The sequence below is a fragment of the Callorhinus ursinus genome, unplaced genomic scaffold (assembly GCF_003265705.2).
Source record: "Callorhinus ursinus isolate GAN/ISIS: 27379988/994484 unplaced genomic scaffold, GSC_fseal_2.0 scaffold45, whole genome shotgun sequence".
NCBI classification, from domain to species: domain Eukaryota; kingdom Metazoa; phylum Chordata; class Mammalia; order Carnivora; family Otariidae; genus Callorhinus; species Callorhinus ursinus.
The window spans coordinates 7010772-7037562 of NW_027397107.1; the positions used below are offsets into that span (position 1 = coordinate 7010772).

General features: G+C 48.0%; 2 protein-coding genes and 1 pseudogene across 3 annotated transcripts in view; 1 reads left to right on the forward strand and 2 right to left on the reverse strand.

Moving 5' to 3' along the window:
* Positions 1–734: 734 nt before the first annotated feature.
* On the reverse strand, positions 735–11292 carry MRPS11 (mitochondrial ribosomal protein S11). Its single transcript, XM_025893243.2, has 6 exons — positions 10973–11292; positions 10717–10839; positions 5297–5395; positions 3079–3208; positions 2048–2113; positions 735–1347 (listed from the first exon to the last, which is right to left on the reverse strand). Exons 1-6 carry the CDS (start codon positions 11035–11037, stop codon positions 1240–1242), a joined length of 591 nt encoding a protein of 196 aa, XP_025749028.1. The 5' UTR covers positions 11038–11292; the 3' UTR covers positions 735–1239.
* Positions 11293–11389: 97 nt separating this feature from the next.
* The window catches only part of MRPL46 (mitochondrial ribosomal protein L46), a 167447-nt gene continuing 152045 nt past the window's right edge, over positions 11390–26791 (forward strand). The window contains exons 1-4 of one of the 2 annotated variants that reach the window (XM_025893223.2): positions 11397–11653; positions 13131–13320; positions 14083–14256; positions 20256–20636. In XM_025893223.2, coding sequence (XP_025749008.1) covers positions 11426–11653; positions 13131–13320; positions 14083–14256; positions 20256–20503 — 840 coding nt within the window. In that variant the 5' untranslated portion in view covers positions 11397–11425 and the 3' untranslated portion in view covers positions 20504–20636. Of the gene's footprint in view, positions 11654–13130; positions 13321–14082; positions 14257–20255; positions 20637–26791 lie in introns of those variants that run through there. The other variant, XM_073882269.1, reaches the window with a different exon arrangement.
* On the reverse strand, positions 14740–16419 carry LOC112840025 (tudor domain-containing protein 3 pseudogene; annotated as a pseudogene).

Consider the following 26791-nt stretch of genomic DNA (forward strand, 5'->3'; position numbering starts at 1 on the left):
GCTGTGGTCTCTGCCCCCCCGACCTTCTGTAACACAGTCACTTTCATAAGAGGACACCTGTGGATGAAGTCGCTGGAGTCCAGGCCGATCGCACTGCCTCTCTGTGCTCAGCCAGTCCATCCCCGGTCCCTGCTCACCTGGGAGGAACCGCGCTCCTGAGGACGCGCCTTGCTCCTTCCTGTCTGTGATGCTCTCCACCATGGCCCTCTCTGTGCCCGGAGAGGCGGGGTCCCTTCTGTCGGGTCTCTAGACCCCTCGCCTTGGGCTCCCGTGTGGTGTCTGGGAGCTCAGAGGCAATCCCTGAGCAGCTAGTCCGGACTGGGGCTCCCCACCGTCCACTGCTCCTGCGCATCCCTCCATCCAGCCAGTTTTCGAGAGAATCCCGTCTCATACCCCTCTCCCTCCTCCCTTCGGGGTCCCTGGATCTTGGGCCATCTCGGGCGCTGGGACTGCTGAAAGCCCCAGTGCGTGCGCAGGAGACGTCACCGTGGGGGAGCTCAGGCAGTCCTCCCACACCGCTGGCGCTAACTTTAAATATGCCCGTTATGGGTGGGATTTCTACCACCAGAATACTCCAGAGGGAGGAGGCAAGCAGCTCTCCATTTGGGGCCCAAAAGGAAACATCTGGGAGCAGGGAGGAGGCTGCCGGGTAAGCAGCGGCTCATGCGTACGTTTCCCCCTCCGCCTGAGGTCTCCCCTCCCCATTCACAGTCACCTCCTCACTTTCATTTTTTTTTTAAAAGATTTTATTTATTTATTAGAGGAAGAGAGTGCACGAGCAGGGGGAGCGGCAGCAGAGTGAGAGGGAGAAGCAGGCTCCCCGCCGAGCAGGGAGCTTGACGTGGGGCTCGATCCCAGGACCCCGAGACCACAACCCGAGCGGAAGGTAGACGCTCAACAGACTGCGGCACCCAGGCGCCCGGCGCCCTCACTCTTGGAAGGCCACAGGGCTCACTGCCCGCAACTCGGCAAGCCAAAGCTCACACATTAGGACAGGCGGCAGAGGTGCGTCTAGCTCTGCAGAGCAGCGCTTCCGGGTGGTGGAGTCTGTGCCGCAGCTGCCCTGGGGCTCCTCTCGAGTCCCTTCTGCACCCTGGTCTCCAGTCGAAGGGACAAGCGAGGCCGCCACGCAAGGGGGTCTCCAGCAAGCCCTGCTCTGGGGAGAGCTTGGACAGTGTGTCTTCTACGAGGTCTAGTTGGAGGTGGGACTTGCCAGGTTCAGGGACACGCTTCCTTTCGTCACAGCCTCCGAGCCTTCCTGGGGCGGCAGCCGTTGTGCGGGATGGGGGTGTTGTCTGTGATTGAGATCACTTCCACGCCGCCCATGGTCAGTCCCTTGATGGCAGACTGGAAGGAGCAGAAGGAACAGCAGAAATGCCATGGTCCCAGACACGATGACCCAGCACATCCACACAGGGCTTGGAGACGGACGGGGTGGGGGCTTTGATCCCTACAATCCTGACTCTGTTCTCTCCCCAGGACTCCCAACAAAACCCCTTCACCGCGTCCTCGCCACTGTCCATTTCTTTAGGAGCACCTGCCACTTCCCACCTTGTGCTTTACGATCTGAAAACCAAGACTACCTGTAAACCCCAACCCACCTTAAGCACTACCCTTTTGTAGTGTCCTGTGCCTGGAATGTCCCCTCCCTCCTCACACACCTGGCTAATGCCTTGCTCTTCTTGAAAAGTTAGTACAGATGTCACCTCTTTGGGGATATACCCAGTGGGCTCCCAGCATTCTGGGTATGAGCTTTACTGCTGCACCCACCAGTCTGTACTGGGGGGCCCACTTGTGACAGTCCCCCATGGAGCACCTTCCTATGCCCAGTGCCTGGCACACAGCAGGTGCTCCGTAAGTGTCTGATGAATTAAGCTCAGTGACCTGGGCTTGCTATTGAGAAGCACAGTAGGTTAGAAGACCAGAAAGAAACTTAAGCCGTCCTGGAAATCCAGGAGAGGGTTTGTCTACTCTCCTGACTCTGTGCTCAAGCCCCGTTTCTCTCACAAAGGAAGCACACACGCTGCAGAGCCTCCTGGCCACTTACCAAGCGCCCTGGGCCCAGGCCCTTCACCACCACTCGGACATGGGTCACGCCCTTGCCTGCAGCTTTCTGGAGAGGAGAGCAGGGGTTAGTGCTCCGGGGAGAAGGCACCCACCGATGTAAACGGGCAGAAAACAGGAACGGCAGTAAAGGACAGATGGTCACGGTGCTAGGCTGACCAGAGCAGAGAGCACCGAACATGTCTGATTCTGGATTTACAGCCAACTGTGATCCCTGTTAACCCGGGGCAGCACTGCCACCTGATGGAGATTTCCGAACATGGCTCACATTTTTCTCAGTAAAGGCAGAATTTTAAGGCCTCGCTTAAATAACCCACTTAAAAAGCGTTATCATTTTAAATCATTGAAAATTTTAAGTGTTATCACTTAAAATTTTCTTTCTTGATTATAAAAGCAGTTATTCATTATAGAAAGTCTGGAAAACACACGGAAGTCACTCAACCTACCATGCAGAAGCCACTATGAACACTGACATTTCAAGTGTATAAAATCTGTATTGTAATTTGATGATCATTAATACACAGCAAATAATATTTTGGGGCATCAAGCTTTGTTTGAAGGCCGAGGTTTTTCCTCAGGAAATACTTCCTGTTTGGCAGAACGTGAACCCCTGTAAGGCCAGCGCTATGGTAGAGCTTGCATCGGCCGGGGCCCCAGACCAATGACTCAAAGCAAGCAGCGCTCTGGATCCTCACTGGCTCTCAAAAACAGGGCTAATACTGAGCGTCTTCTGAGGATTTAAGGTAATGAATGTAAAGTGTCTGGCGTACAGTACATGGTCAATAAATATAGGAGCATACTGCCAATTTGCTTCTAGAAAGGTCTGCAACAGCTCACAATGAAATTGGTATTGCATGAGAGAAACAGACAGACCTCTTCAGATTGCCACCAAGGTTGGGGCATCGAACAAGAGTTGTGGGACACCACTGCTTTGAGAAGAAGCTTCCTCACAGCAGTCAGCCATGCGGAAACCGGGACACACCACAGAAGGAGCCAGAAAGAACACACACTTACCATGGCAGCGGCTATGCCTGCTGTTTGTGCGGCGATGCCTGTGCCCTTCTTGGCATTCCGGAACCCCTCCGTGCCACAGGAAGTGCGGGCAAGGGGCTGGTGAGTGGCAGAGACCACCTGGATCTGTGTGCTGGGGAAGCAGGGAGGCACGCAGGACATAATGACTGGTCAGGGAAGTAACAGCACTAAAGCCAGGCCCTTGCAAGCCCACGTGAGAAATAAAAAGGCACTCAGCTGCTTCCCCTTTGAGCTTCTCCGATGAATGCTTTTCGAACTCCTACAGGAGGTGTCAAGAAAGGCCAGAATCACCCCCTAAACCTCATCAAAAACAGACACGTCATATCATCTAAGGACTGCTCTGTATGGACTGTATGCTTGTTTCCCCCCAAAATTCATGTTGAAATCTTAACCCAAAACCTGATGGTATTTGGAGGAGGGGTCTCTGGGAGGTGAGGAAGTCATCAGGGTGGAGGTGGAGCCCTCATGAACGGGGCCCCAGAAAGCTCCCTCGCTCCTTCCATCATGAGAGGACACAATGCAAAACCGGCCACCTGAGACTCAGAGGAAGTCTCACCAGAACCCCCCAACGCTGGCTCCCTGCTCCTGGACCTCCAGAACTCTGAGGAATCCACGTCCGTTGTTTAAGCTCCCCCGTTTGTGGTATTTTGTTTTAGGAGTCTGACTAAGACAAGCTGCAGAATCCGGGGTGGTTAAATGTCATCCAGAAGAAATATCTAAGATGTGATACCCTTGTCGGGCTTTTTTTCTAAGAAGTTAGGTGTTTCACATCAGGTAATTAAAAAAAAAAAAAAAAAAAGGCTTTCGTTAGGGAAAGTTTCAAATATACCCAAAAGTGAACAGAAGAGTATATGAACACCCATGGACCCACCGCCCAGCTTCAGGAATTAACTCCTATCCAATTTAGTCTTGTCTATAAACTCTTGTTTCTACTCCCTTCTTCCCCCACAATGGGTTATTTTGAAGCAAATCCCAGACCCATCATTTCATCAGTAAATATTTCAGTATATATTTCTAAAAGATAATGACTTAAAAAAAATCCCATAAAACCATTATTATACCTAAAAAAGTGAGCAATATTCCCATACTGGATCATTTTAATGCTAATGACACTCTGTTCCATGATCACAAAACTTTTTTTAAGTGAAACTTTTCTAGTCATCTCTGACTTCAAGAAATACTTAGACATGCTTTTTATTTCCCCTTGGCCAACATCTCTGAATCTTTTGGTCTGAGGAGCTCCCTGAGGACTCTGGTCAAGAGGGAGGTAGAGGAGCCGTGCCAGGGAGGCTGGTGGGCGGACCCGGGTCCGGACCGTCTGCTTGTTGGCCTGGCTACCACTGCCCTCTCCCCCTGGCAGGGCTCCCCGGGTTTTCTGTGCTGAACAGAAGCGCAGGAGAACTGCTTGTCCCTGACACAACTTCAGCAGAGGTGCTTATACAGAGAGCGCTAACCTATGTCCTTATTGGCCTGAGAAGGGGAGAAAAAGAAACCCAGCTGCTCTCACTTCGAGCTTGTCACATGAATGCTGGATGAATCCTCTGGCATCTCAGCTGTGCTCCACACGCCATCCCTGACCACCGACAGTCCCTTGTACAGTTCTCTGAATCGCTTCCTGGGCAGGCTGTGACTAAGCAATGAGCCCAGCTCCCAGTGGGGGCCGGCCTGCAAAGCTGTCCCTGAGGTCAGCAAGGTTTCTGTTGCCAACATGCACCTGGGAAGGCCCCGACACTCATCTGGAAGTCACGCACTGAATCACGACTCTGTGTAGCCTTATGAGGTTGGAGGTCAGTGCACAGTGGCCCAAGGTGAGTGCTTCAAAGGGACAATACTTACAGATTTATATTTTGGTTAGTTTGTCAATAAATCATAGACTCTTAAGCCACCTCTCTCCTGTATATCTCGTCCATCCTCTGTTCCCCAGTACCCAGTAACACATAACACATGCACCCTAATAAACACTCTCTCCAACTTTTGAGCAGAACTAGGAAATACTAGTCCTAAGGCAGGCAGAGACATTTTCATGAAATCTGAAGAAACTTTATAAAGACAGAGGTGGTTTCCCAAAACGAGGAGGGGCGCCAGGGGACCCCTGTATCAACAATACTGTGTGGAACGCAGGCCCCTGGGCTTGCTCTCCCCCATGAAGGAGAAAGAAGCCCCCCACCCTGAGATCTGCCCAGGTGCTCCTTCCACTTACTTGTTGTAGGACGCTTTAATGTGTGCGATTGGGATCTCCTCAAATTTCTTTCCTGCCCACCTCAGAGGGCTCTCCTGTCCTGGAACTGGAGGGTAAATGCTGTAATTAAAGAAACACTTTAGGTAAATCCCGATTTTTTTTGTTTTAAGTCAATGAAAACCAGCAGCCCTGCACCCCGGACCAGTTCCTGGGGTAGCTACCCCCAGTCGGTCTGGTGCCACTGCTGTACCCACGAACACTGGGCCGAGGCGGTCTTTTCTCGAGTGTCAACTCTGGACACGCCTAGTGACTTTCCACTAGGAGAAAAAGAGGATCTAATCCACTCTCCCTATCTTCCTGTGTCCCTTCTAGTACATTCAGATCAGTATTTTCAATTCTCTATGGGACACTCTGCGAAAGAAAGAAAAAGAAAAAGAAAAGAAAGAAGAAAGAAAGAAAAGAAAGAAAGAAAGAAAGAAAGAAAGAGAAAGAAAGTCAAATCTCTATTTCTGGTTTCAGATGTATCCTGACTCTTTTATAAAAAAGGACAAAATAATTTTAATAATACTTACAGTATCATTACTATAAAAAAAAAAATCCAGTATCCCCCATGATAGAAGTCAGCAAGCCTTTTCCGTAAAGGGCCAGACAGTAAATACTTTAGGGTTTGCTGGCCACGGAGTCTCCGTTCCACTACTCAGCTTCGCCTCTTGAGTGCAAAAGCGGCCGTAGACAACAGTAAGTTAACACGTGTGACTATGCTTCAGTAAAACGGTATTTACAAAAAACCAGGCACATGGCCAGATTTGGGTAGCACCCAGTTTGCCAACCTCTAGCCTAGACCAGTAGCATTCCGTGCTGGCTGAATGGCAGAATCTCGTGATTCTGATGCTTAATCCCCACCCCTCACTTCTGGATGGGGCCTGAGAATCTATTCCTAATCTATCCCTGGTGAACCAGATGCGAACCCGGGGTTGAGAACATCGATGTAGGCATTGTGCTGAGTTCAAGATCTTTCTCTATCTCGGTGTAATCTGTCCTCTGGCTACCTCTAGGTCAGGACTCTTTGTGTGCAGGTGGAGAAACTGAGATGCAAATAGGAGAACAGGGTCAGCAAGGGAAGCCAGGCTTTGGGCCTACGAGACCTGCCTCAATTCAAAGCCCAGTCTGCCACGCTGTCCTTCCTTTTATTCAAACACACAGTTGTCCTTCAGCATTCCAGACGTGAGTAAGCCTGCTGTTGCGTCCTGCCTACACGCACCAGACCCGTGTTTATACCTTCTCATGCCTCTTGAAATTCAATGGACTGCGGTTTAGAAAATACTCTATTAGAAGAGAGGCATCCTGCCACCAAGCCCCACCTGCTTTCCTAGGGATATTTTTTAAAAAACAAAACAGAAAATAACACAATGGTCTTCAAGAGTTACAAGTGTGTTCCTCCCTGCTAGGCCTGGTCTGGAGATGATTCGGCCCCGCAGCAGGCTGCCGGCTTTTCAACCTACAAACCAAGACGGAAAGTAGAGGCTCTGAGTGGACATCGTCATTTCCCCGGGGGTCATTTCCCCTACTGACCCAGGGAGGGGGGGCGGTCCAAAAACTAAGCCGACGAAAGTCTGACCATGCTAGTTAATGCCTTCATGTACAGCAAGGGTTCCGAACTCGGGAGGATTTGGACCTTGAACCATTTAATTAAAGGCACAGACAAGATCAGGCCTCTAAACTGACCAGGTCCAATGTACAAACGAACGAGTGGTTCACCAGGGGGAAGCTCAGACAAAGGAAAGACAAAGCCCTCCGCCCACTGGTCTGCTGCCTCTTCATACCCGTGCTCACAATCAGGAAAACGGAGGGGCCAGGACACATGGTGTCTCTTCGGAAGGGCTGAGGACTGAAAACAGCCTCTGCTCTCTCCCGCTGAAGGTCTGGAAGGGAGGGCTGACTTCCACCACAAGCAGCTCAGGTATGGGAGGGAGGGCAACCACCCCAAACGGACCCTGATAGTGCGCCAGACGCTGGGACCTGGGCCGGGTCCGCTGTAGTTCCATCTCCAGATAAAGAAAGCCTGGCCTCGCGGTCTGCAACCCACTTTCTAATTGTGGCTAGAGATGATTTTTTAAAAATGCAAATAAATGTAGAAAAATGCAGTGTTGATAGTCCTGGCTCACCACTCCTGTCATAATTATACGCATAGCTTCCGTAAGATCCTTCCAACTGTATGGCTTCTGTTTCTTGCCTCCTTTTCTGCAATGATCCTGTGTCCTCTATCCTAGCCTGGCTACTTCCTCCTGTGGTCATACCTGGCTTTTGTCATTGCCATGTCTGCAACCTCATCATGACCTTGGTTTCAAGCAGCACCTCCAGGCACACCCATGCGACCCCCACTCCAGGAACCCTTCTAAGCGCTCTGATTCTCCCACTGGTTCACTTTCCCTCACCACCCCCAGGCCTTCTCTTCTCTCCTGGCCTCCAGTAAGTTTCATGACCAAATCACTATCATCGCTCCCTTGCATACCCCCTCAGTCCTCCGCCTCCTCTTACTTCATCATACCTTCCTGGCACACCCCAGCTCTGGCTGAATCCATCTCTCCAGCCACTCTGAGCCTGGGCATGCCTCTGCACAGCTGGCTAGAGAAAAGGCCACACCAATGGTGACTGGTCTCTCTATCTAGCATGGTTTCTCAACTTCAGCACTACTGACATTTTGGGCACGATAATTCTTGGTGGTGAGGGGCTGGCCTGTGTGTTGTGGGGTGTTCAGCAGCATCCTTGGCCTCGACCCACTAGTTGTCCCTCCACTGTCCTGAGTTGTAACAACCCCCAAATGCCTGCAGATCTTGTTGAAAGTCCTCTTGGAGGCCAAATTGCCCCAGTTGAGAACTACTGCTTTATTTTGATGACTTCTAACATCAAGTGGGCCCTCGGCACTGGATGCATGTCCCCAATTCAATTATCCTTCCACTCTCCTGGATGACTACTTTATACCTTCCTTTGTCTACTGAAGCCTCCACCTCCCTCCTGTCTCCTCACGGCCAGCTGATGACCTCCGTAGAGAAATACAAGCAATCAGAGTTTCTCCCAGCTTCCACTACCAGACATCTGTGCCCACAATCTTTGCCTTCTCTCCTCTTATGATGCTCCACTTGTCAAGGACATCATTCCAGCAATGTTTCTACCCCGTATCATCCCATCAGCAAAACATGCTGTCATTTCCCCAACCTAAAAACAAACAAAAACCTCTTTATCTCAAAGCCTTCCTGAGCTATTGCCCATTTCTCTACTCCCTCTCAAAGAACTGACTACACTTGACGTTTCTTTCTGTCTTCTATTCTCCTTGAACTCACTCCAATCAGACTTTAGCCCTATTATTCCGCCAAAAATGCTCTAGGCAAGGTCACCAACCAACTCACCATGTTAAATCCAATGAGCAGTTCTGTCAACAGCACAGTGACTTATCATAACAACATCTGACACAGCTGATCTCTCCAGCTTTGAGCTACATTAAAAAAAAAAAAAATCCCTCTATGTTTTATTACTACCTCTCAGGAGTTTCCGTCTTTGTTTTTTTGCTGATTTTTCCTCATCTCCTAAATTTCTAAACGTTAGAGGGCTCTAGGGGTCAGTCCTTGGACCTCTTCTCTTTATCTCCATTTACTCTCTTGATGATCTTGTACAGTCTTGTGGTTTTAAACATCATCGATATGATGAATCTTCCAAATATGTGTCTCTAGCCCCGATCAGTCCCCTGAACCCCATTTCTAAAAGCCTACACTGTGTCTCCATTGGATGTTAATTTTAAGCAAAGCCAACCTCCTGCAGCCTCCCCCATCTTAAGAAATGATGACTCCACCTTTCCAGCTGCTTAGGCCGAACATTTTACTGTTCCTTCCTTCCTCTCCTTTTCTCACACCTTACATGAACACATCCTGTTGGCCCCACTTTCTGTATGTCTTCCTCCAAAAGCTGTCATCCTGGTCCAGGCCACCATCATTTCCTGCCTGGATTATTTCAGAAATCTTCTAACCTCTTAGAAGACGTCTCCCAGCTTCCATCCTTACTTCTCTACAGTTCAATATTGACACGGCAGCCAAAGGGACTCTTTAAAATGAAGCAACGTCATTTCAACCCTCTATTCAAAATTCTCCAGCGGCTTCCCATCTCACTCTGAGTCAAAGCTGAAGTCCTCACGAAGTTCTACAGGCTGGAACAGAGCAGCCCCGCGTGTCTGCTGCACCACTCATCCCCTTCCCCCCATCTCCTGTTTTACTCCTCACTCCACACTCACCTCCTTGCTATTCCTCCCAAACACTAGACACTCCCTCACCATCTGTCATACCCGCATGTTTTATGTGTTTTCTATTTGCTGCCCCCTATCCGCTAGAATTTAAGTTCTACGGGGGCAGGGTGTTTTGGGTGTTTGGTCACTGATGTGTCCCTAATGCCTTAAAACAGGGCCTGACGTTGTTGAATGACTCCAACAGGATCTTGGCTTAAATTCCTTTAGGAGCTCCCCACTGTCTACAGTGGGAAGAGTGTGAAAGTCGCACTGTTACAGATAAGACCTTCAGCTTTCTGATTCCTTCTCTTGCTGGCCTCATCTGCCATCACACACACAGCTGAATATACCATATGCTTTCATACTGCATGCCTTTACACAGAATATTAGCTTTGCCTAAAATCATCTCTTTCATGTTGTCCAGCTGAACTCTCATTCAGTTCAGTTCTTAGCTCCACACTATCTTCCTAGCAGTCTTGCCTGATTTCCTCAGGAGTAAGACACTCATTCCTTCATACTTCCAAGCAACCAGGTCTTACCTCCAGTACACTACTGACCAGATTATGCTGAAAATGCTTGCATGTCTGTCCTCCCCGGTAGCCTGTGACCTACTCGTGGGGGAAGAATGATCTTTTGTATTTGTATTCCCAGTACCTAGCACTAGTGCCTGGCGCCCAGCAGGTTTTCAGTAAACATTTGTTAAATGGATGTGAATGCACATAGGGGTGGTGGCACCGATGGAAAGCAAGGGGCCAGTCCCTAGGGCTGAGCACAAAATCCACCCTGCTCCAACTCAATAATCGACACCACAGCGTAGCGCCCCCTGCCCCCCAACTCCCATTTTGCATCCGAGGCCCAGGGAAGGTTGTTAGTCTGCCGCAATACCCCTCTCAGAGCGAAAAAGTGATATTTACTATACACCTCCGACATTCACTCATTCATTCATCAAACTGTTCACAGAGCGCCCACTTTGTGCCAAGGTTCATCTCATTTGATCCTCGCAAACTCTCTCGGCATCCTTTCCATTTGTAGACGAGAAAGCTGGGGCTCAGGTACTAATTTGCATAAGGTCCCAAAGATGTCAAGTGGCAGAGTTGGGAATTCACTGGTTCTCGGGCCCTGGACGGCCGTGCCGGTGTCCCGAGGGCTGGGCTTAAGTGGCCCTCACCTGAAGCTGCTGCGGCTCGAAGCCGGAGCCGCCGCCTTCTCCTCAACCTCCTGACTGGCCGCCGCGTCTTGCAGCTGCTGGGCGCCGGTGTGGATGGTGGAGGCTGGCGCCCCAGCCACGACCCTGCGGAGAAGAAAAGCTCGGTGAGGTCAGGCTTAAAGGCCACTGCAGTCCAGGCGGCTCAGGGCTCAGGGACACAGGCAGGAGCGCAGTCGCGTGTGTGTGTGTGCGTGCGCGCGCGCGTGATCATTCTTACCTGGGCGGCGGTGGCCAAGCCCACCACCGCAAGAGCCAGGACCCCGTCTTCCGTACCACCTGCATGACTTGGCTTGACCCCCGTCAGCTTCCGTCCGCGGCGACCGCGGAACCTGGCTCAGCTGCAGCGGCGCCCCGCACCACGAGCGCTTGTGGGGGACGGCGTAGAAGGAAAGTCATCTCATTCCTCTTCATAAGGTCCACTAAAGATTTTTATTCCCATTTAAACGCTCTACAATAACTATCGTTTCGAGTGTCAACTGGAAATTTCTTCCCTTTCCCCTAATCTTCTAACATGATATCTTCGCCCACCCCTCCATATTGGAATGGTTCGTTCTAATTGGTCACCGGACAGAACTCTTTCCGTCTTGCCGCTCCCGCGCTGCCTTGTGGGAGCCTGGGATTGGCCCAGGAGCCCGCAGGGGGCCGCGGTACATTGTGGGAGGGTAGAAGAATGGCGGCGTCCGTAAGGCAGACTCTGTTTGGGGTGGCGAAGGGCTGGCGGCGGTTCGAGGGGCTCTGGGCCGGTAGCCTGGGTTTTCGCAGCCTGGCCGTTGCGGCTGCACCCTCGAGCAGCGGGTCTCCATGGCGCCTTTTGGGCGCGGTGTGCCTGCAGCGGCCACCGCTGGTCTCGAAGCCGCTGACTCCATTGCAGGAAGAGATGGCGGCTCTACTACAACAGGTAGGATTGAGGGGCGGCTAGCCGCTTCGAGGTCCTGTTGGGGAACCAACAGAAGCACGTGGGCCACGGTTCGATCCCGATTCCGGCACCGGTCTGAGTGACCTCGGGCAAGTCACTTCACCTCTCTGAACTTCAGCGTACTCGACCTGAGCATCGGTGTCCACCTTACTGGGTTGGTTTGGTACATAGAAGGCGTTCAATAAGTTTGTTTTCATTGGCTGTCTTTGTTGTCACGTTAGGCAACCCTTTAGAGTTGCTTTTCTTTTTCATTGAACACACTAGGTATGCGGTGGTGAACAAGACGACTTAGTCCCTATCGTAGGTAGTCGATAATTTAGAGAGGAGAGAGTCTGTGATGTGGTGTTTTAGGAGAAGGTAGTGGGCACATCTATAAGATGACAGTGATAAAGTCTGTCTGTGGGAGTGGCAAGTGAGGAAACGGGCAAATATTCAGTGTAGTGGCCGTGAGGGGCTCAAATCCCAACAGGTAGTGATTGAAGGTTGCTGTTTCCCTAGAGTCTGAGATGTTTTTTGTGTTGGCTACTGGGAGCTCTAAACTTTGCTTCGTACTTTTTACTTGGTTTATAAACTTATTCTGTAAATAGCTTATTTTATAGATAATCGTTTATCACGTGTTTTGTGTAGACAATGTGCTAAGTGCTAGAGATGAGTAAGACAGACATGCCTCTGGTTCTCAGAGTGTTCAGTCTAGTGGAGGTGGGCTAGTCAATAACCAAATAATCATATGACTGTATAAATGCAGACCCTGCTAAGTGTTATAAAGGAAGACCCAGGGTACTGTAAAAAAGTCTTAACGGGGACATCTAATTTGATTTTATGGGGAGTGTCAAGGAATATCTCCCTAAGAAAGTGATATTTAAATTGAAATCTGAAGGATGAGTAGGAATCTCCTAGGAGAAGAGCATGAGGGGAAACATTCTAGGAAGAAGGAACAATATCTGTAAACTCCCGAGGCAGGGAAGTCCATGGTGAGATCAAGGACTGACAGGACTGGAGTGTGGTTAAATGGGCAGGCAGTGCCTCTCCCAGTCCTCTGTTCTTTGTAGCAGCTTGACCTCCAATCACATTCTAACATTTTAGCAAATATAACTCAAGCCCAAAGTGCAGGTGACTTTTTTTCTTTAAAGATTTTATTTATTTATTTGACAGAGACACAGCGAGAGAGGGAACACAAGCAGGGGGAGTGGGAGAGGGAGAAGCAGGCTTCCCGCTGAGCAGGGAGCCCGATGTGGGGCTCGATCCCAGGACCCTGGGATCATGACCTGAGCGGAAGGCAGACACCTAACGACTGAGCCACCCAGGCGCCCCTTCTTTCTTTTTTTTCTGTGGTGTTTTGATTGTATATCTGGTTATGCTGGGTGGTAAACTTCTGAGTATGTCAAGTGTGCTATAGCTTTGTTTTCTATTCTGCTTGTTTTTTGTTTTGTTTTGTTTTTTGTCCTTTTTATTTTCCCAGATTGAGGTAGAGAGAAGTATGTATTCAGACCATGAGCTTCGTGCTTTGGATGAAGCCCAACGACTGGCAAAGAAGAAAGCTGACTTGTATGATGAAGAAGAAGATGAACAGAATATATTGCTGGTGCAGGATTTGGAAGATGTATGGGAGCAGAAATTTCTACAGTTTAAACCTGGAGCTCGCATAACAGGTTTGTGGTCTTTTCAGGCCAGCAAGAAATAAGGAAAAGGGGATATTTAGGTTCCCAGACAGAGGACATTTGCTTAGCCCCTGCTTTGTATTTTAAGTAGCAGATGATTGCAAAACTTCTTTCAGGTGGGAGAAAAATAAATTCTTTTCCCTGTTCCTCATTTCCAACCTAATATAATTTTTAAAGGCCGATGTTAGTTTTGAGTGGGAGGTAAGGGTGTTGTGATAACCTATTCTCTCTCAGTTAAACTTCATGAATGTTATCTGAGTTTACCTCCGAGTTTGGGAGTGAGAGTGGGGGGAAATTAAGCCTTTCCCGCTAGGGTTTCCTGGGTTTCATCTGAAATCTCTCCTAAAGCAGAGGATTGAGTTCTCTTACCTTTGTTTCACAGATGGAAACTGAAGAACAGAGAAAGCAGGGCCAAGTTAAGTCAGTAATAGTGTCAAAGCCAGTGAAGTGGTAGTGTTTGAAGTAGTGTGCGTATAGCTTCTTTTCCAACGGCTCAAAGTACCTTGCGTTGTGTTCTTCAAAGGAGAAGTTCAGCTTTTGGTTTTCTCTTCTTCTTACACTGTAGTTTTCTTAAGATTGTGAGACTCTACCCTGAAAGGGGTCTGAATTAGAGAGATGGGTCAGGGTCATAATTTGATTATACGAGGGTAAAGGTTGTAGCTCTACCTTAAAGGAAGACTGTAAAAACTCTCTTCTCCTTGGTTCTGGCAGATCACAGTCTTTTTGTCTTCTCTGATCCCCTTTTCTTCACAGAAGCCGATAAAAAGAATGACAGAACTTCACTGCACCGGAAGCTAGACAGGAACCTTGTTCTGTTGGTCAAAGAGAAGCTTGGAGACCAGGATGTTTGGATGCTTCCCCAGGCAGAGTGGCAGCCCGGGGAAACTCTCCGGGGAACAGCGGAGCGAACCCTGGCCGCGCTCTCAGGTGAGTTCTCTGCCTCTATCTGAAGCTCACAGGACTCCCTTCACACTTAGTTGTGGGATTTGCAGACTGACTTGTGAGGATGGCTGGAAGGATTGGAAGTGTGTCGTTAATGGGAACTTTGAAATCTATAAAAATTTCACCTAGAAAGAATTTTAGATCAGGTGAGAGACTTTGTCCCACTGAGATTTTAAAACTCTCTTTTCTTTTCTTTCTTTCCTTATAATATAGCATGTTGGTCTTATTGATGGTAGAAGAAACAATTCTTTCTTTCACTTGTAAAAAGTGTTTGCTTTATTGAACTCCATATTTTTTTCCATCCCTTGTGTGGGTTGAACTTTTTTCCTCCTAAAATCTACTTTTTCACTCGCTAAATAATATCCACCACAGTGGCTGTTTCTTCTGAAGGGAAAGCATGAGGTCTGACAACAGGATTTGATCTGGAAGTTTTAGTCAATGGTTCCTTCATAAAGACTCTGCTTGGTCTTAGCTCCAAGCTTGGGGAGGTTGGTAAAACTGTTGGGTTAGCTGAGTAGGTCCTCTTCTTTGGCCTTTACCTCCTCTGCGGAGCTCAAGAGTTTGGTTGTAGGTCCTTCCTCGTCTCGTGCCTCTCTTTGAACAGGCCGGTGTTGTGTCGGGGTGCTTCTTCGTGGTTTCCTCATTCAGCAAATTTAACAACTGCTCTCGTACCTGAAAAATGGAGAGCTTCAATTTCTGCTCAGTAAACCTTGTTGTCTCCCCAACAAAGTACAAAACGTTCATTTCCAGGTTTCCACAGTTGGCATATTCCACAGGAATAGATAATTCTAGTACCTTCTCGGGTTTAATTGGCCTACATCTTCCCTTGAGCCCATGATTGTAAGATATTTTATTGTCATGGGTAGCCATCGTGGGTCCTACTCACCTTCTCTTTAGTGGCATTTCTGTCTCTGTTTGGAACACGAGTGGAACAGTTCAGACAGGATTCCAGTCATCAGTATTTACAGTCAAATGTTTTTCAGTTTTTACACCACTGAAAGCTTCATTATTTATTGTTCATAAAAATGATCATGATTTGCTGTTTGGCTTTATCTTTTCCCACGTTTTTGATTAATTTAATATATGGATTATTTGAGGAAGTGGATTTTATTTCACCTCTTCAGAGGATGGATCTTTTCCTGATCTGCTCTGCATAGAGTTACCATTTTTTTTTTCTTTTAAGCAACATCATTGTGCTGAGAACTTAAAAGACATGAAGTGTGTTTAGTTCTTTCATATCTGGAATGTGGCCTTTCACTCAGGATTCTCTCTTTAGCCCATACTTCAGATCCTGAAGAAGTACTCGGTCTCTCAGAATGTCTCTGTCTGGGTAGTCCACTGCCTTCTAAAATTGACTTTTGAATTTTGAGTGTCTCTTTGAAAATGAGGACATTTTTCATTTTTTGGCAGTCTGGTGTCATTTTGAGAAAGATGTCTTGGTGACTCAGTATTTGACAGTCTGTTATCCCTGATAAAGCTGTTTCTGCTGTGATTTAGGTTCTGCCCCAGGGCCCAGCACAGGGGCCACCACCTGGAAAGTGCCTAGAGGTTTATTTGCTTATCTTAAAATGGTTGGCTTGAGGGGCACGCCTTCAATTCAACACACATCTCAGGGTCTGCTAAAATACCCCCGGGGGACGCAGGCTGGCAGGCACCATCCCTGTGCTCTCCTTGTCCTTGCTGAGATTTAAAAATTTAGTGTGTACTTTCAAAATTGACATCCTCTTGCTCTCAGCCTGCACCTCTTATCTTTGCGGCCTTGCTTACTGGCCTGACACTTAATGCATTTACCCAACTAGAGACCTCGGAGTTCGCTTTGACCTCATTCTGAGGTCCTGAAGTTCTCAAGTCCTGCCTGGTCTGTTCTCAGTATTTCTTTCTTTATTCCCACAGTGGTAGCTGTCATCCTTTTTGCTTCTCACCAGATCAGGTTTTCTCATCCTTGGCACTGTTAACATTTGGGGCCAGGGGATTCTTTGTGGGCGCTGTTCTGAGCATTGTGGGATGGTTGGCAGCATCTCTGGCCTCTGCCCACTAGATGCCAGTAGCCCTAGCCTACCCCCACTCCCCCTAGTGTAACAACCAAAAATGTCCCTAGACATTGCCAGATATTACCCGGGGAGTGAAGTCACAGTGGTTGAGAACCATGGTGCTGGACCTTTGAAGTGGATGCTAAATAAGTTCCCCTTTGCTTTCATGTCATGCTCCTCAGTGCTTCCAGAATGACCTTTCAAACACTTCTCTGCCTAGAAGGTTTCCCATAAAAGTTCAGACTTTCAAGCATGGCCTACAAATCCATTTGCTCTGGTCCTGAGCTTGCCAGTCTTCCATCTGACCACATATTGATGTATAGTCTGAGTTCCAACGTAGCAGACCTTCTTCGTTCCTCCAATAATGTGGTCATTCATGCATCTCTTCTGTGGCGTGCTGGCCTCTGACTGGAACAGTTTACTCCTCCTTGGTCTGACTACTCAGTTTTGAAGACTGAGCTTGTACATTATACCTTCTGTGCTGGAACCTTCTCCAAGCCTCCAGGTAGACCGAGCTACTCCTCCCTCTAGGTTCCCGTAACCTTTATGTGTGTGCCTTTATTCACTTTATGCAGCAAACATTTACTCCGAGCCTCCCATTTGCTGGACACCGTCCAGGCAGTGGGGTCACCGTGATGAACAGGACACTACCCCTGTTCTGTGGGAGCTTACATTCTAGTGGAGAATACGCTCTTTCACTTACTGCATTGCCCGGTAATCTGTGAATTGACACATTTCTCCCCCCCAGCTAGAATTCTGACTCCCTTAAAGGTACGGAGGACAGTATCATTCCCATCATCCCAGCTCTCAACCTGGCTCACAGTAGATGCCCGCTGAGTGTTTATTGAGCATGTAGATTTGACAGTATCAACAGTGCTCTCTTGGCCCTGTCACCAGCACAAGCACCTGCTAACGAAGCAGCGGCAGGGAGTGCCCCCTTGCTCCTTCCTCACGAGGGCCCCATGTGGCCTGCGAGAGCGGGAGCGAGACAGGATGGAGTGGGTGGGGATCTTCGCGGTTCTCCCATGGCCTCAGCTGTCCCTGAGGAGGTGGCATGTGGGTTTCTCACCGCGATCACTGTTCGGATGCTCAGCTTCCCTCACACATACATGATGGATGCTCTGCTCTCCCTCCCATGTGCCACGTGGAAAGGACTTCCACCTGGGAACTCACTGTCCTCCTTGTAACGTTCCTGCTGTAATAAATAGATGTGAGAGGAAACCTACGAACGACGTACCGCCGTTAAACAGGTGCATAACAAAGAAAACATGTTGATTTATTGCAAAGTTATTAAAATGGCAAATAATAGAAAATAATGAAAATGGCCAAGAAAAGCTCAAGAAATGTAAAAATTGTGTGTGTGTGCGTGCGCGCATATGTATCTACCTACACGTAAAAGAGTCCATTTATTTCCTCCCCGCTGGCACCTCACTCCCAAGTCCTTCTGCAAGATGGAATTCCTCAAGGTGGAATTAATGGCCAAGGACGGACGCATTGAAGTTTTCCACGGGTACTGCCCAGTTGTCCTGCGGAATGTACATACCCGTTGGTCTAGACCCCACCAACACATGGACTTGTCTCTTCAATTTTTACCTATCTTGTTAGTACAAAATGATCTCTTTTGGATTAGCATTTTCCTGATTGTTAGTGAGATTGACCATATTTTCATGTGTTTACTGGCTACTTGCATTTCTTTGTGGTTCTTTGCCCAGTTTGTAATGAACTATTTTTTCTTCTTGATTTGACTGTATTTTTAACCCGTTTTTCCAGATTATAGAAAAATAAGTATATATTCAGTGAAACAAGTAGAAAATTCAGGAAAGTATAAAGTATAAAGCCAGTGTAATTCCACCACTCACAGATACCCCCGTTGGCATTTTGTGTTGTAGGTGAGCTCACATGATATATCACTTCCTCCTCTGAGCCAATAGTGGTTTTTTTGTTTTTTGTTTTTTTAGTATTGAGAGAAGCAATTCGTTATATATGGTGAAAAGAAAATTATCAAAACAGTGTCTAGTAAATGTAATACAGGGTGAGAAGTAATTTTCCTGTTTCAGAGACATCCCCTGTTAACAGTTTTTGGTGTATCCGTTTATTTTTTATTTATTTAATTTTTTTGGTATATCCTTTTAGAAATTGCAAGTACATACATACTTCATCTGATTTTTCTCCCCCACATAGTAGGAGAATGGTTATATACCTTCATTTCTCTTCTATGCAGCTTTTAAGCATCTTTGTCTATCAGCATGTGAAGCCATACCTTAACTCTTTCTAACCCCAGCATACGATTTCATAATACACGTGTGCTGCATTCACTTTACCAGTCTGTTGCTTTTACAAGTAAGCTGTAATGAGCGTCCTTGCATAGTCACCTTTGTGCATGTGGGCAGAGAAATGTATCTGGGAGGATCCAAGTTCTAGAAGCAGAGTCACTGGATGAATGGGTACACATAATTAAAATTGGTAACTTTTTTTTTAAAGGATTTTTTTTTTTTTAAGATTTTATTTATTTGAGAGAGAGAATGAGAGAGAGAGAGCTCATGAGAGTGGGGGAGGGTCAGAGGGAGAAGCAGACTCTCTGCTGAGCAGGGAGCCCGATGCGGGACTCGATCCCGGGACTCCAGGATCATGACCTGAGCCGAAGGCAGTTGCTTAACCAACTGAGCCACCCAGGTGCCCTAAAATTGGTAACTCTTGCCAAAGACAGTGGTTCACACTAATCTCTCCCCCTCCCGATGGTGTGAGAGTGCCCATTTTTCTCTTGTCCTTGACAGGCGGTGGACAGCTCCAAGTTTTGGGACTTCAGTAATGACATGTTGTTGTTTGAATTTATATTTCTTCAGTTGTTAATAAGATTGAACACCTCTTAATGAGGTTATAGGTCAGTGGTATTTATTTTTCTGTGAACTCCTTGTTCATATGCTTAGTTCACTTTTCTTGTAGATTTGTTGGTTTTTTCCTCGGTACTTCTTGTACTTGAAGACACCCTTCCTTTGTGGAGTGTGTTGAAAATATTTTTCTTAGCGTGCCATTTTGCCTTTGACTCTTATGCTTCGTTTTTCCTTGTAGAAGGATTTAGTTTTATGTAAATAAATAGTTTTTTCTTCTATGGATTTTTAAAATCTTGTGTCTTGGTGAGGGCTTTCCCTCTCAAAAATTATACGGAAAATGTCCCACGTTTTTTTCTAGTACTCTTTCGGTTTTTTTTTCCTTTAATGAAAAATTTGAAAATACAGAAAAATTCAGAAAAGATTAAACATCCATGAAACCACCACCCAGAATACACAGTCTTTTTATGAAAGTGAAATTTCTGTTGTTAAATCTTTGATCCGTGTGGTATCATTTTTGATGTGAGGACTGAGGTTGGTAGAATCCAGGTTTATTTTTCCTGTTTAGCTAGCCGGCTCTCCAAATGCTGTCACTCTGTCTGTCCTTTCCCCTTTCCTTTGAAATGGCTCGGTTGCGGTTAACCCTTTGTTACAGATTCTAGATAATATCCAGCCATGTGTCTTTGTTTTTTAACTTTGGTTACCGTGTTTTCACCCCACAGAAGTCAAATTGGGTCCTTTTTATGCTTTTCAAGTGACACTCCCTTTGAAAGGCTAATGAGCTTTGCTTTGCAGATACTGAGTGTCTTGGTCCTTCATCAGCAGACGGTGGCTGGGCCGAGTCTGGAAGCTTGGTGCTCTGACTGCAGGTAGTGGTCTCTGAACGGCATCGCTGACTTCAGTCTGAGGGCAGTAGCTTGGCACATGGGATGGACCCAGTGAATCTGGAGCCCGTGAGCCCGTGGATGGAGAGGGGGACAGGCTCTGCAGGAATGACCCTCGTCCTCGCTCTCAGGGATTGCTTTGCCTCGCGCTGGAAATGGCTCTCGGAGACCCCTGGTGATTTGGGGAGCCCGAGTCAACAGGTGGGTGCATCCTCTTCCAAATGTTCCCGTCTTCCCCTCAGAAAACAACCTGGAAGCCAAGTTCCTGGGAAATGCCCCCTGTGGCCACTACAAGTTCAAGTTCCCTCAAGCTCTGCGGACAGAGAGTAGCCTCGGGGCCAGAGTGTTCTTCTTCAAAGCGCTATTAACTGGAGACTTCTCCCAGACCGGGAAGAAGGGCCATCATGTCTGGGTCTGTAAGGAGGAGCTGGGTGACTATTTGAAACCGAAGTACCTGGCCCAGGTTAGGAGATTTCTCTTGGACCTCTGACGGGCGGTGCTGCCAGTGGACGATCCTCCACCAGGCCTGTGGTTGGGACCTCGAGGACATTATGTGCTTGTCCCGTCTGTGCAGGGAACAGCATGCAGCCAACTAAATTCAGAGAAATAAACGAGTTTATCATTGTGTGGGTCTCAGCTGATTTGTCCTTTGAGGACGACTGGCTTTTCCCTGTGCAGAGAGAGCCATCTCTTAGGGTGATTTCCCTTGTTTCCAGGCTGAGAGTTGAGTGTTGCATTACTTCATAGTGAATCAGTTAGCTTCCTGGACCCAGAAAGAGAGAACCGAAGGAAATGAATTGACCTTCTAAAAACCCTGAGTTCTGTGAAAACTTCTAGGCTCATGCAAAGAAACCTGTTCTGTGCAGTTCCTTAGCCATTAGCCATTTTGTGTTTTCCTCACTTTGTATTTGATAGGAAAGTGTATCTGCCTAGCCTAGGAAAATTTCTTCCTTTTTTTCTTCTCTTTCTTTTTTTTTTTAGATTTTATTTTTATGAGAGAGAGAAAGAGAGAGCACGTGCGCATGCAGGAGTGGGGGGATTGCAGAGGCAGAGGGAGAAGCAGGTTCCCCGCTGAGCAGGGAGCCCGATGTGGGGCTTGATCCCAGGACCCTGGGACCATGACCTGAGCCGAAGGCAGATTCTTAACCATCTGAGCCACTCAGGTTCCCCCTTTTCTTCTCTTTCTTGTTTTTTTTTTTTTTTCCTTCATTCTTTTTTAATTTTTAAGCACTATTTAAGCACTTTACTCCTATGGGTTTTGAAACAGTTGTGTGAAATAAGCAGGGTCCGATTGTCCCCTGCATTTTACAAATGGGGAAATCATGGCTAGATGGGACTCAGCTAAGAGTGTGACGTCACTGATGGTACAGGAGGAGAAGGCTGATCTCTTGCTTCTGGGCTGGGGCTCTTGAACCCCCCTGTGTTGCTTGAGTCATCACTGGTCCCAGTGCCTGGCACGTGGAAGGCACTCAGTGAACATTTGCTAAGTGAGTGGAAGGGAGGGCGGGTCTCAGGCATGCCTCCGTCTGCGCAGGATAGTGGTTCCAATAGCCAGGCTACATCTTGGATCCCAGCTTCCTGGTTTCCTCAGACAGTTGGCCTGCGTGATGTAAGCTGGTGAAATGGGATTTCTGTTTCTGCTTCCGATGTAGCCTTGTGTTCTCACTCAGGGTCGGGGAAGTTGCTTTCTGTGATCAAGCTTGAGGTGCCTAGTCCTGATACGTCCTTCTTGCCCTGAACCACCTCATTGCAGAGGGGAAATGTCCCCGAGCTGAGGCTTGCTGATTTCACAGGCAGTCGTGCTGCCCCAGGAGTGAAACATGGGTGCTAGGTGAGGGCAGACATAGGACCAGGGGTGCTTTTCTCTTTCTGGGTTTTGGGGTGAGTTGTAGACGTGAACTATGCTGCATATTCGCCTCAGGGACCTCCAGTCTAGAAGGGAAGGAATCACCAGAGTGAGGTGGAGACTATATTCAAGACTGATACTGTGATTTATAGTAAGAAATACATATTTGGTCTCTGTACCCATTCCTTGCACAAAACTCCTAAAACTTGTGGAATTTCCTGTGCTGAGAGCAGTCAAGGTGTCTTTCATTATGTTTAGGAGGAGAGTTTTAGAAAGCCCCTTGGTAACCTAAGGATTGGGGCTGGTTGCCGGGGAAGCCAACCATGTGACTAGAGGGTTGGAACTTTCAGTCCAACCCCCTGACCTGGGAGGGGAGAGGGGCTAGAGATTGGGTTCAGTCACCCATGGCCAATGATGGAATCAGTCTTGCCTATGAAATGAAGCCTTCATAAAAATATAAAAGGATGGGTGGACAGAGAGCTTCCTGGGTTGGTGACCCCTTGGGGATTTGGGGCACGCTCCAAGACAGCATGGAAGGTCTGCACCCTTCCCCCCTTACCTTGCCCTGCGCACCTCTTCCATCTGGCTGTTCCTGAGTTACGTCCTTTTATAATAAACTAGTATTCTAGTAAGTAACGTGTTTCTCTTGAGTTCTGTGAGCCATTCTAGCAAAGTAATTGAACCCAAGTTGGGGGTGGTCCTTGGAGCGTCTGATTGAACCTGTTGTTCAGAAGCACAGATGCCTGGACAGGTGATTGGCATCTGATGGGTTGGGGGAGCAGGGCGGGGGTGGGGGTATCTTGCAGGACTGAGCCTTAACCTGTTGGATCTGATGCTCTCTCCAGGTAGATGGTGTCAGAATTGAGCTGAATTGTGGGACACCCAGCTAGCATGTGAGAATTGCTTTGTGTGTGGGAAGAACTCACACATTGGAATTGGTACCAGAATTAACGACTGTTTTTAAGATGCTCTCTTTTGGTATAAAGTTGTTTCTTTAATGGGAAATAACATATACAATTGGTAAATAGAGAAATGGCGTCAGAATAACCCAAAATTAGATTAGGTCCTATAACATTTTCCCCAGAACATTAATATTTTGAAGTGATCAGGGACAGGATTGAATTACCTTAAGAAAAAAGCCGCAAATTTTATGGAAGTACCTTCCTTTATTATGACTAGTGGCTGGTTTAGTAGCTTCAAAAATCCCTATTAGTGTCTCCCCTGTGTTAGGCTGTCTGGGGAAATGGAGTGGACAGAAAGATGCGGGGAAGGCACCACCCTCCCCTTTGTTTTACAGAATTGATAAAGAAGGTCCCTTTCTGGGTCACGTTTTTTATTTTGATGGAACTAGTCTCTGTGTGTCAGGAAGAAGCATGAGCCCCAGGAGTAGAGGTGCAAGGGACCAGTGCACGTGGCCAGTGGGAGCTTAACTGCAGTAGCGTCACTGGGCTTGGTCCTGTTTTATTTGTGCTCTGGCCACAAAAATCCCATTGTTTCTGTGTGGTCTGCCCTAGCCCCCTTTTCCCAGAAGCCTTGTTATTTTTGGAGTGTGATTTTACAGAATGCAAGCTTTTTTGGCATTATGGTCGAAATGACTGTATATGCTGAATGCCAGCCCAAATCTTCCACTGGTTGCCAGACATGACCAAAAAATTGTTTCTAGTGTATCCTTTGGGGAGATCACCAGGGAACCAAGAGGTGATGTTCTCTGTGTTTCAGGGGATGGGCACCTTCCAAGAAAACGGTGGGAGGAAGAAAGAGTAAGGTGTGAGAGGTGGGGATTACGACCTGCAGTTTGAGGTATGCTTGTTCACCCTCAGAAGAAAATGCCACTGTGTGTGTGTGTGTGTGTGTGTGTGTGTGTGTGTAAAAGACACGTAAAACAGACTACCCAGCTCACTAGAAGCCTCCTCTAAAAGTTTAGCTCCTTTCTGGTCTTTGTCTTCCCAAGTGATTTCCAGTCACTTCTATTTTTTACCTTTGCCAGTAGTATGGAGAAAATATTACCACTCTTACGAACTCGTTTTCCTGGCAATTTCATCTCAGGAGAACCTCCTGCTGTGCCTTTTCTGCACCATGTACGTGCTTCTAGACCTAGCACTTCATAGGACAATGAGTTGTCTGGCTCCTACACCTAACTGAACTTCCAAATCCTAGGGCAGAGCCTGCTTCAGTGGCCACACTTTAAAAAAAATACTTAAGTGAACCAGCCTCCTTCCCCCTGAGCCCTGAACTTGGGAGTCAGGAAACCTGGGTTTGAATTTGTTTTATGACCTTGGGCAAGTGTCAACCTAGAAGGAATTCACTGGAAATTTAAGCCAACAGGTGTTTTATTTGGGCAATTAGTTCTGCCATTTGGGATACCCGGTCTCAGGCAAAAACCTTACTGTGCATCCTGAGGAAGACAAGGAAGGAATGGAGTGAAAAAGGCCAAAGGTCACAAGTACAGCTCTCATTCAGGTCCTCTGCAAAACGGATTGAAACTAGGTTAATGCAAATGAGGGATTGAATTGGCTCTTTCCAAGGTGAAGAATGGAAATGATTTAGGGGTGGTGAGTAAGGGGAGTCCAGGCTGAATGAAGGCTTGTAGCTGGCCAGAAGTTCCTAGTCCCCACCCCACCACCCCCTCCATGAGGTTATGAGGACAGGCCTAAGTTCCTCCACCCTTGTGGCCTCCCGACCCTATTTTATTTTATTTTATTTTATTTTATTTTATTTTAAATTTATTTATTTGAGAGAGAGAATGAGAGAGAGAGAGCATGAGAGGGGGGGAGGGTCAGAGGGAGAAGCAGACTCCCTGCTCAGCAGGGAGCCTGATGTGGGACTCGATCCCGGGACTCCAGGATTACCTGAGCCTAAGGCAGTCGCTTAACCAACTGAGCCACCCAGGTGCCCCCGACCCTATTTTAAAAGACATTCTCTGGGCAGTCGGTTGAGCCTCTGACTCTTGCTTTTGGCTCAGGTCATGATCTTAGGGTTGTGAGATGGAGCCCCACGTGGTGCTCCGCACTCAGCATGCAGTCTGCTTTTCCCTCTCCCTTTGCTCCTCCTGCTGCCATCTCCCCCCGCCCCCAGCCCCACGCATGCAAGCTCTCTCTCTCTCAAATAAATAAAATCTTTAAAAAAATAAGACAGTCTCTCAACTAGGCTTGCTTGCTCCATCTTGAAATCTCCTTTTACACAAGTTACTTGTACTGTCACTATTGGCCAAGCAGAGAAAGGGTACTAGGGCCCGTACCTACAGCATACATTTCTATCTAAACCAGTAGGGCAGGCATCATCAGCCCTAGTTCATAGGTGAGAACATAGAGAGCTTAGTTAACTTGCTTAGGGTGACTCGCTAGTAAGCCATGGGATCAGCATTTGAACTCAGATCCTTAAGTTTTCTTGACTTTACCTTTCTCATCTGTAAGAGGAAGGTGATCCTCTTTCTCAGGTAATGTGATCATGTATGTGAGAATACTTTGCACTGCACATGCCTTGTTGTGAACACTAAGCTAATGTTGCCCCACCCAACATATTTAGGCTCCTGAATTCTCCCGAACCCACCTGTACCATCTTTAGCTTTTGCAACTCCCATTCTCACCTTTTCCAGGTGATACCTTGTGGCAACCAAACATTTCTGACCTATTTGGAAAGGAACATGGGGAATTGGAGATTAATGGATTCCGGCAGCCGATTTTGAAATGGGTGGGTGGCAGGTCAGTCCCATAACCACATCCAACTGGTTGGGCATGCCAGCCCTGTCCCACCCCGGGCCAGGCAATCCAGAGCCATCGTTAGGTGCTGGCCAGTGGAGCACTAACAACAGAATGGACTCGTGGGCCCGTTTATTACCCCAGCAGGGGGAAAAGCACAGCGAAAAGGTCAGTGACCTAATTATTAAGAGCTCACAGATCACTAAGCTGCAAGCACACATAGCAAGATAAAGGCTGTTTGCCTAAAATCTGAGGGCAGCCTCCGTTCCCCCACTTCTCTGCTGTATTTCCTGGAAGCCTGGATGATAGCCAGTCCCTGCAGGCATCAATCACCTCCCACCTACCTTGGAATGTCAGTGCCTAGGCCCAGGGGAAGGGAAGAGGGGAGTTGCTCTTCTTGCTTCCAGGAGAGGTATCCAGAACAGACAGGCTTGGGGAGAGGCCCAGGCAGCTGAAGCAGTGCAGCAGCTGAGGGCCTGGCCGTGGGGGCACCCTGTGAGCTGGGTTATAGATGGCCAGGGAGGGCGCGCGTGCACACACACACGCGCACACACACACACATTACTAGTCCAGAGCAAGGAATAGGTCCGTGTGCATGTACATACGTACACACACACACACATACAAACACACCCCAGCTACCCTGACCCAAGTCCTCCTCAAATGGGCCAGAGGAGCCAGCAGCAGGTTTTGTTGAGAAAATTTGCAAGTACAGACACACCATTAATTGCTGAAGAATCAGATGCCCAGGCACTGAGTAGCTGCTGGGTGGCTGAAGAAGGGACTGAGGTGGGCGGAGAGAATCCCTGTTGGGGTTCTCCTTTGGCCCAGCAGGGGGAAAATGGCCCTGATACAGTTCATGGACCATGGAGTAGACTGGTCTACTGATAGACAAAACTGGGAACATCCTGGGACTACAGGATTTGGGAGGACACCTCCAGGTCAGGAAGCCTTGGGATAGACAGGGCTGAGAAGAGAGAGGCCCCCCCCCCCAACTAAGAAGCAGGGTGGGGGTGGAGAGGGGTAAGGTGGGGCTTCAGGATCCAGGTGGGGTTGGATCTTATGCATGAGTACCACAAGGTGGCAGAATTTGCTTGACAACCACTTTGTCCCTTGCAATCTCAACAGTACCTGGCCTTAGGCCACCGCCTTGGAGAGAGGCTCCTTGCCCAGGATCTGCAGAACCCCCAGTGCCATGTCCCCTGGGGTCAAGGGGTAGCCTGAAGCCAACGTG

Bases quoted from the DNA above. Each gene is read 5' to 3' on its own strand.
- MRPS11 (XM_025893243.2), bottom strand. From the start codon at position 11,037: ATGCAGGTGGTACGGAAGACGGGGTCCTGGCTCTTGCGGTGGTGGGCT. The intron at 10,840-10,972 runs GTAAGAATGATC...TCTTCTCCGCAG, and splicing joins GCTTGGCCACCGCCGCCCAG to GGTCGTGGCTGGGGCGCCAG. The intron at 5,396-10,716 runs GTGAGGGCCACT...CTTTAATTACAG, and splicing joins TCGAGCCGCAGCAGCTTCAG to CATTTACCCTCCAGTTCCAG.